The sequence below is a fragment of the Myodes glareolus genome, chromosome 8 (genome assembly GCF_982192425.1).
Source record: "Myodes glareolus chromosome 8, mMyoGla1.1, whole genome shotgun sequence".
NCBI classification, from domain to species: domain Eukaryota; kingdom Metazoa; phylum Chordata; class Mammalia; order Rodentia; family Cricetidae; genus Myodes; species Myodes glareolus.
Window position 1 is genome coordinate 101,760,273 of NC_142033.1, and position 9,264 is coordinate 101,769,536.

A 9,264-nucleotide genomic window follows, 5' to 3' on the forward strand; every position below is an offset into this window, starting at 1 on the left:
CAGAGACAGGAAGATGTCTGTGAGTTCGAGGCCAGCCTGGTCTAGGACAGCCAGGCCTACGCAAAGAAGTCCTGTCTCGAACTCCCCCATTACTACTACTACTACTAATTTTGTTTTGGGGTTTTTCGAGATAAGGTTTCTCTGTGTAGCCCTGGCTGTCCGGAACTCGCTCTATAGACCAGATTGGCCTCGAACTCATATAGATCCACCTGCCTCTGCTCTCCAAATATTTGGATTAAAGGCGTGCGCCACCATTGCCAGGCTAATAATTCTTATTTAATAAAAATTTCTAATCAAGTCACATTTACAGTTTACAAAGCCCGGAAGTGATGGAAGGAGAAATACTATCTCCACAGATTTGGAAATTGATGTCCGGGGAGGTCAAGTCAACGCGCCGAGAGGATCTCAGCACTTGCAAAGTCAGGACTTGAATCCAGGCCAGGTCACCCAGACACTTTGAAGTAGACGACATCAGGGTCGGCTATCAAAGACCTAGTCCCTCTTCAGGGATTTCTGGGGTGTCCCCTCTGCTTGCCCAGGAAGGCTCCAGTCACTTGGTTTCCCATAGTCCGTGAGATCCTGGGCTGAAACCTGGACACAGTACTTGGCATAGGACTTCGCGGCCCTGAAGGTGAAGGTCGTGGCTTCAATGGGTCCCACCTGCGGGGAGAGAGGACGAGGCGGTGGGTAGGACCACGCTGTACCGGGAGCTGGGGTAAACCTGGGTAAAGCCCTGGCTGTAGTTCGAAACCCCAGAACTCATGTAAACCAGCTGCAGAGTCACGTGATCTCAGCGCGCCTACAGGGAGGCGGGAGGTGGAGACCAGAGGATGTCCAGGGAAACCCTGTCTCACCCTCTCCCAAATCCCCTCTCACCTGGCGGAAGTGAGAGGTACCGTGGCGCCGGTAGCGGACGCGGTACTTGAGAGAGAAGATGTCCGGGAAGGGCCAGGAGACAGGGGGATGCCAGAGCACCTGCAGCAGTTGTCCCGCTGCGCGCAGGCGCACGCCTTCCGGGGGGTCGGGCTTGACTGCGGGGAGAAGCGGGGAGGGTTTAGAAGCGGCTCCACTGGTTCATCTGTCAAGCACTGATTTCCTCCATTCATTCATACGCTGGCTCTCGCCTTTAGAGCCCATTCATCCCATTAGTTCGTTTCTTCACTTGTTCATTGAGACTTCACTAATTTCTTAGCTTGCTTAGTCACCTGCTCACTCACACTTACTTATTGCTTGCTTCACGTGCAGATGTATTCATTGATTCATTAACTTGTCCGCTGTCATTCATTCATTGAATCCATTAGTTTCTTCACTTATCCATTTGTACATTCATTCGTGCTTTGATTAGACCATTAGGTCATTCAGGTATTCATTTCCTCACTCATTAAGTCCTTCCCTCATTCACTGTATCATTCACGTGTTCATTCATTCTCTCATTCATTAAGTCCTTATGTGTTCATTATGCAGTCATGTCAGTCATGCATTCATTCACCCATCTTCGCAAGGAGCAAGCGTTTGTTGAATCACCATTGCCGCTGCTGACAGAAGTCATGACAGACAAAGAGAAAGTTTCAGAGAGCAAGTCCCAAGTGGGCTGAAGGGCTTTCCCGAGACACCATTCTCACAAGACTGAGCTGGAGGACACTGGACAGTGTTACCATTTCTCTGCCTGCCTCCAGAACGCTGCTTCATGCCAACACAAGCTCTACACCCATAAGCCATCTCCCTTCAGCACCCACAGATCTGTCTCTGGATCCCCCTGTTCCGGAGCCCACGCTGTGTGGTTTGTGTCTGGGTTGCTCACTGAGAACTGTAGTTGGCGCCAGAGCCTCATTCTCCAGGGCTGAGTGGTGTTCCCCGGTGTAGATGGATATTGTGTGTCTGTCCATCCATCCATCTATCCATCATCCATCCATCCACAGGAGGACACGTCGCATGGGCCGCCCCCTTCTGGATGCCGTGCATAAGGTTGCCAAGGATTTGTAGGGATGAACATTTTTATTTTTCTTGAGCAGCTATCTGGGAGTGGAGACTCCATATTTAATCCTTTGAGGGCGGAGTAGCCTTTCACTGACCTTCACTGAAACAGACAGGGTTTCTCAGTAGCTATGGAGCCAGTCCTGGAACTCATAGAGATCCGCCTGCCTCTGCCTCTTGAGTGCTGGGATTTAAGGCATGCACCACAACTGCCTGGCCACAACTGCCTGGCCTGCCTGCCTGCCTTCCTTCCTTTCTTCCTTCCTTTCCTTGTTAGTTACAGGGTCTTGGGTTCTTGACTCCAATTTACCCTATACTCTCAGAGATCGACCTACCTCTGGGATTAAAGGAGGCTTTCGTCCTCCCTTAACTGCAATTGTCACTTATGTTTAGTAATATACTTTTGGGGAGCCTCACCGAGGAGCTGACGCCCAAGCAGTGGCCTAAGAAGACGAAGCTATGCAAACGCCCCGGGTGGGATGGAGTTTGGGGTGTTGGGGAGGCAACAGAAAGTCAGTGAGGCTGGAGTAGAGAAGGCTGCGGGTACCTGGCAGGACGTGGGGGGCGGCGCATGGTGGAGGGCGGGGACTGAGGGGGCGGGAAAGACAGACACTCACTGATCCGCTCAGCCACAAAGGCCAGAAGGCTGCTGCTGGCACCGCTGGGATGAAGCGCAGTGACATTTAACACGTAGGGCACCGTGGAGAACAGGTGCACGTGGGGGATGGTGCACCACGTAGCCTCGGGGGTCGACTGTAGGCAGGGCTGGCTCTGCTGCAGGGTGGCCACACCGAGCCTGCGTGGGAAGCACCGTGGGGAGTCGCAAAGGGCATCTAGGTGTCCGCGGGTTCCCAGCCCACCCACAGCCGACCGTGGGACCCGGACACGGTCAGGGGGATACCGAGTTCTGAAGAACTCCCTAGATTACCCACATCCCACACTTGTTCTGTTGTTTTGGAGGCAGGTTCCCGTGGGTCCCAGGCTGCCTCCGACCCCGAGTGGAGTGGACTATTGGAATCTGTTCCCCTTCGTCGTCCTGGCCCCTTTCCATTCTCTGACCTGTAAGTGGCGATGAAGGACGTGGGTCTGGTGGAGTTGGGAGCCCGCAACGGCGTCCAGGAGCAGTCCACGGCCACAGGGTACCGAGAAGCGTGGCATTGCACCCTGGGCTGGCTCAGAGCGGCTAGGGCGGGAGAGACTGGAACGTGAGCTTCCAGGAGCCTCGTAGTTCTCTGTCATGTGTAGAAGCATGAGCTCCTACGTTTACTACAAACCCCCAGGGCCTCAACAGAGTCCATTTTCCAGATGAGAAAACTGAGTTTCCTCCTTCCTCCCTCCCTCTCTCTCTCTCTCTCTCTCTCTCTCTCTCTCTCTCTCTCTCTCTCTCGCTTTCTTTTGTTCTTCCTTCCTTCCTTTCCTCCTTCCTTCTTTCCTTCTTCCTTCTTTTTTTTTTTTTAAAGGCGGGTCTCCTGCAGCTTTAGGCTGGCAAATGACCTTGAACTCCAACCGCAACCTGCCTCAGCCTCGTGAGTGCCCTGCGCCAGGTGTGTACTATCGCGCCCAGCATCTCTGAGAGTTTGAGACCCACACTTGAGTCACAAAGGTGAAACTTGAGGGTTGCTGAGAGTTAACTGTTGATCTCCCCAAACCTCTAAGCCCAAGGGTACCTCTGCCTGGATAAACAAGGCTTTGCCTCTCTGTGCCTCAGTTTCCCATTTCTATAGCGGAATGGGAACAGGTCCCACAGGTATAGGTAGGTGTGAGTTCCTACCCGATTCCAGATATAACCGAAGACTGAAAACGAAGGGCTGGCCCCCTTGGCCCAGGCCCCCTAGTCCCCAGTGTGACCACCTACCTGTCCCTGCATGGCCAGGGGAGCAGCTAGCCCAGAGGGCAAGTGACAGGAGGAGCCGCCGGGACATGCCTGTGTGGCTCTATTCTGCAGACTCTCCGGAGAAGGGACAAAGGACCGTTCCTGTTCTGGAAGCCTGGTCCTGGTGAGGAACTGCCCTGGTGCAGCTCAGTCGCCCAGTGTGTGGAGCAGTCCAGAGTCTGTCACCAGCTGCCCCGTGTGTGAGTGTGAAAGGCCTTGAGGTGGGGGCAGGGAGAGGGCCCCAAAAGGGAGAAGTCACTGGGTGGCCTTACTTCCTGCTAATGGGGAAGCCCCAGGAAGGTGGGTGAGGCCAAGGGCAGAAGCGTAGATGTGCCGGTAGCGGAGGGGAGCGGGAGAGACAGAGAGAAACAGAGACTAAGAGACGAGGAGAGAGACAGAGAAAGAGGGACCGAAAGAGACAGGGGACACTGGCCCAGAGACTGGTCCCAATGCAGGGTGGTGGCCCTCTTACCACCCACATCTTCCCAAAACTGTGTCAGGACCCATACAACAGGGAGCAGCTGCTACCCCCAGGTAGTCCCTAGCACCGGGAACATTCTGAAGTGTTCAGGACACCCAAGGGAACCCCCAGGACAGGCTGGAGTCCCCGGGAATTCCAGACCACACCCCTATCTTCAGCACCAAGAGAACTCAGAGTCTCTGGGGGATTCAGGGGATTTGCCCAGAAATGGGGAGAGACAGGAGCAGGGGCCTTGCTGGAAAGTGATGAAGAAAAATGGAAATTAAGGCATGACTATTGTCACCCATCATCCCAACTCGTGGGGAGCTGAGACAGGGGATATCTAAGACTTTAACTCCAGCCTGAGGTACACACCTTAAAATGAAAAAAGATTAGGGAATAGGGTCCTGAGTTCAATTCACACAGACACAGATACACACAGCAAAACAAAACGAAACAAAATAAAATTGAACAAAGTATTGAAAAGATGGAGAACAAGAGAATCCAGTCTGGGCCTTTTTATTCACTATTTATTTATTTATTTATTTTTGAGACAGAGTTTCTCTGTAGCTTTGGAGCCTGGCTTTTTTTTTTAACTCTCTCTCTCTCTCTCTCTCTCTCTCTCTCTCTCTCTTCTATCTATCTATCTATCTATCTATCTATCTATCTATCTATCTATCCTATCTATTCATTTATTTTGAGACAGGGTTTCTCTGTAGCTTTGGAACCTGTCCTGGCACTCATTCTGTAGACCAGGCTGGCCTTGAACTCACAGAGATCTGCCTGCCTCCGCTTCCTGAGTGCTGGGATTAAAGGTATGCACCACCACCGCCTGGGTTTTATTCTTTTTTTTTTTTAAAGATTTTTATTTATTATGTATACAGTGTTCTGTCTGCATATATGCCTACTCGCCAGAAGAGGGCACCGAATCTCATTACAGATGGTTGTGAGCCATCATGTAGTTGCTGGGAATTGAACTCAGGACCTCAGGAAGAGCGGTCAGTGCTCTTAACCTCTGAGCCATCTCTCCAGCCCTTTATTCACTTTTTTTTTGGTGTTTTGGAGAGAAACCCTTTTCTCTGTAGCTTTGGAGCCTGTCCTGGAACTAGCTCTTGTAGACCAGGCTGGCCTCGAACTCACAGAGATCCGTCTGCCTCTACCTCCTGAATGCTGGGATTAAAGGCGTGTGCCACCACTGCCCGGCTCCTTTATTCACCTTTTAGAAACACTGGTAGGAACAGAGCCCAGGGCCTCAAACACACCATGTCAGCTCCCAGCACCTAGCTGGGTTTTCTAGGCAGGAACTTTACCCCTGAGTCACAACTCAAGTTCTTGGTGCCTTTAACTATTGCATTGCATTCATGTTTGCTGCCATAACTGTGTTTTGGGTTGAGAAGCTCAAACTGTCTTCTGAGACCCCTGCCCTCACCAGTGTCCCTCACTGGTCGTGTCTCCCTCTCATAGGGAGCTTATGCACCTGGGTGGACAGTGTGATGTAGAAGTTGGAACATCTCAGGTGTTACAGAGAGATGGAATTCAGAGGCTCAGAGTGTAAGGAGCAATGGTGTGATGGGGTCAACTGGACACCACTGGCGAGTGGACTGGCTGGCTCTATGTCAACTTGACACAGCTAGAGTCATCAGAGAGGAAGGAGCCTCAGTTGAGGAAATACCTCCATGAAATCCAGCTTAAAGCTATTTTCTCACTTAGTGATCACTGGGGGAGGGCCCAGTACACTGGTGGTCCTGGGTTCTATAAGAAAGCAGGCTGAGGGGCTGGAGAGATGGCTCACTGGTTAAGAGCACTGACTGTTCTTCCAGAGGTTCTGAGTTCAATTCCCAGCAACCACATGGTGGCTCACAGTCATCTATAATGAGATCTGGTGCCCTCTCCTGGCATGCAAGCATCCATGGAAGGAATGTGGTATACATAATAAACAAATAAAAAAAAAAGAAAGCAGGCTGAGCAAGCCATGAGGAGCACCCTCCATGGCCTCCGTATCAGTTCCTGTCTCCAGGATTCTGCCCTGCTTGAGATTCTGTCCTGACTTCCTCCAATGGTGGATGAAGATCTGAAAGTGTAAATAAAATAAACGCTTTTCTCCCCAGATTGCTTTTTGGTAATGGTGTTTTGTTGCAGCAATAGAAACCTTAACTAAGACAAGTAAGTACCGAGACCGTGGAAGACCTTTGGACCTCAGAGCTCTGTGGGAGCTTGGGAGATAAGAACAATGAGAGTAGGGCAGAAGATGGAGGCCTGGCTTGTGGTGTTTCAGAGGGAAGTTTAAAGACTCTATTGGGGCCACTTGTTATTTTGAATTAAGAGTCTGTGGTTCTGGTTAGCTGGGGCTGAAGAATCACCTATGGTTAACAAGACACCAGAACGACTAACGTGAAACTCTGCTTTGCTGGGACACTTGGCGCTGGCCAGCTGGAGCTGAGAAATTCGACGTGATTGAGAAGAGACCAGCATCACTGAGGTGAGATCTTCTCGGGGAAGTTTCCTGAGGGCACAGAGGAAGTGTTCCAGAGGTGGCCATGGTCGTACCCTGTGCAGGCAGTGTGACTTGGTAATGTGTAAGAGTCACCCAGGTGGTGCTTGTTTTGAAGCCATGAAGGGGTCCATGGAGAGCAGCTGAGGCCCCAACATTTTGGAGATGCCAGTACAATGGGATGACCACCACCACCAGTAGCACAGTGGAGTGGAGCCCACTGGAGCCCAGAAGACAAGCTGTGTGCGCTGTGGAGAAATGACCCAAACCCTTGGAGTTCAGAAGATGTGAGTGGATTCCAGATACTGGACGGTTAGAATTTGGTTTTGCTTTGCTTTGATTGTGACTGTGCCCCGATTTTCCCTCTTGAAGGAAGTACTTCACTGGAGTATAACTATTTTACTTCACTGGAGTTGAGAAATTTTGAATTTTAAAAGACTTTGGATTTTTAAAAAGATTGACTATTTTATTTGTTTGTTTGTTTGTTTGCTTGTTTTTGGTATTTTGAGACAGGGTTTCTCTGTAGCTTTGGACCACTGCTCGGCCCAGGTTATTTATGTTTTAATGTGAGATCTTGGGGGATGAATCAGAAAGGAAATGTTGTGGCTTAATAGTGATGTTTTTGTGTGTCAAGTTGACAGGGGGTCACTTGGACTGGCTGGCTTTGTATGTCAACTTGACACAAGCTAAAGTCATCATAGAGGAAGAAGCTTCAGTTGAGGAAATGCCACCTTGAGATCCAGCTGTAAGACATTTTCACAATTAGTGATCAATGGGGGAGGGTCCAATCCACTGAACGATGCCATCCCTGGGCTGGTGGTCCAGAGTCCTATAAAAAAGCAGGTTGAGCAAGCCATGGGAGTAAGTAGCACCCTCCATGGTCTCTGCATCAGCTCTTGCCTCCAGGTTCCTGCCTTGTGTGAGTTCCTGGTTCCTGTGTAATGATCTGTCCTGTCCCTTTAAGAGACAAGGCCCCCAGCCCCCCTGTTAGCTGAGGCAAGCTGATCTTCCCTTCCTTTTCTGCCTCTTCCCTGAAGAGGCAGGTTCTCCCCATTTCCTCTACATTCTCCCCACTTCTCCTCTTCCCTCTCTGTCTCTCTGTCTGTCTCTCTCTCTCTCTGTTTCTCTGCCCCATCTCTCTGCTCTTCTCCCTTTTCCTTTTCCCTTCCCTTCCACAACCCACTAAATAAATATCCATCCTCACTCTGCATGGCATGCTTATCCATGTCTCTGTCTCTCGCCCGCCTCGTGGCTCCTGCCTGGGACCAGCCACCTTTGGAGACCTGCGGCATGGTCTCATGGTGTGCCCATCTGTCTCTCCTCATTAGACTGGCTGCCCCATTGAGGTTTCTCACCCACCATTTGGCCTCCTGCCTGGGACTCGTGGCCAGCTGCAGCAACTTGGGAAACTGCACCGTCTCTGCCTGGGACTGGCTGCTTTCGGGACCAGCTGTTCGCTGCCTGCCTCCTCCGGGGATCTGCAGCATTTTTGTTTAATCTATTACATCCTGTCCTGACTCCCCCCAATGATGAAAAATGATCTGAAAGTGTAAGCTAAATAAACCCTTTCTCCCCAAATTCCTTTTTGATTGGTGTTTTGTTGCAGCAATAGAAACTTTAATTAAGACAGTAAGGTCCCAAGCTGGGCCCCTAGTTCATTACCCTAGAACCTGGGGAAGGTTGTCCCAGAGGCTTCAGCTTGCAGAAGTGAAGGATGGAGATTGAATAGCTGAGCTGTGTCCTCAGCAACCCTGAGCCTGCAAGTGCTGCATCTGCAGGATCTGACTGAGAATGTTATGTATGTCCTTGTTCCTGCAGTGAGTTGGTAGGGGACACAGGCAGAGTTGAGAGAACCAACCAGAGAAGAGAGAAGTGACGAGGGAGGAAGAGAGGGAGATGCCCATGGCCACCGAGGAAGCAGTGAAAGTGGGACATACAGAATGAAAGAAGGGTAAAAATGTCCTGACAAGTTAAATTAAGTTATAAGAGTTAGTGGGGCATGCATAAGTGATGTAGGAGAGTCTTATGTATTTCTGTTGCTTTCATTGGCTAATTAATAAAGAAACTGCTTGGCCTGATAGGTTAAAACATAGGTGGGTGGAGTAGACAGAACAGAATGCAGGGAGGAAGAAGGCAATGAGGCAGACGTCATGACTCTCTTCTCCAAGACAGCCGCAGGTTAGAATCCTCCTGGTAAGCCACCACCTCATGGTGCTACACAGATTATTAGAAATGGGTTAGATCAATATGTAAGAGTTAGCCAATAAGAGGCTACAGATAATGGGCCAAGCAATGTTTAAATGAATACAGTTTCCGTGTAATTATTTCGGGTGTAAGCTAGCTGGGATCCGGGTGGTGGTGGGATCCGGGTGGCGGGAAAGCAGCCCGCCGTTCCTTTTACATATGGCGCTCCTACTACACATAAGATAAGGCTGAGCATTCAGAACTAATAATAAGTCTCTATAT

General features: G+C 50.4%; 1 protein-coding gene and 1 long non-coding RNA gene across 3 annotated transcripts; one reads left to right on the forward strand and one right to left on the reverse strand.

The window, feature by feature from the left end:
• Positions 1-254: 254 nt before the first annotated feature.
• Positions 255-4,119, reverse strand: Ebi3 (Epstein-Barr virus induced 3). Its single transcript, XM_048427425.3, has 5 exons — positions 3,830-4,119; positions 3,034-3,157; positions 2,592-2,770; positions 877-1,031; positions 255-660 (listed from the first exon to the last, which is right to left on the reverse strand). Exons 1-5 carry the CDS (start codon positions 3,894-3,896, stop codon positions 493-495), a joined length of 693 nt encoding a protein of 230 aa, XP_048283382.3. The 5' UTR covers positions 3,897-4,119; the 3' UTR covers positions 255-492.
• LOC125395766 (uncharacterized) lies at positions 2,767-8,370 on the forward strand. 2 transcript variants are annotated; one of them, XR_007230645.3, is made up of 5 exons: positions 2,767-3,035; positions 6,650-6,786; positions 6,917-7,085; positions 7,433-7,543; positions 8,127-8,370. It is a non-coding gene; the product is annotated as an uncharacterized LOC125395766 (long non-coding RNA). The 2 variants fall into 2 exon arrangements; XR_015002868.2 differs by lacking the exon at positions 2,767-3,035 and having other exon boundaries at positions 5,026-6,786.
• Positions 8,371-9,264: the final 894 nt, after the last annotated feature.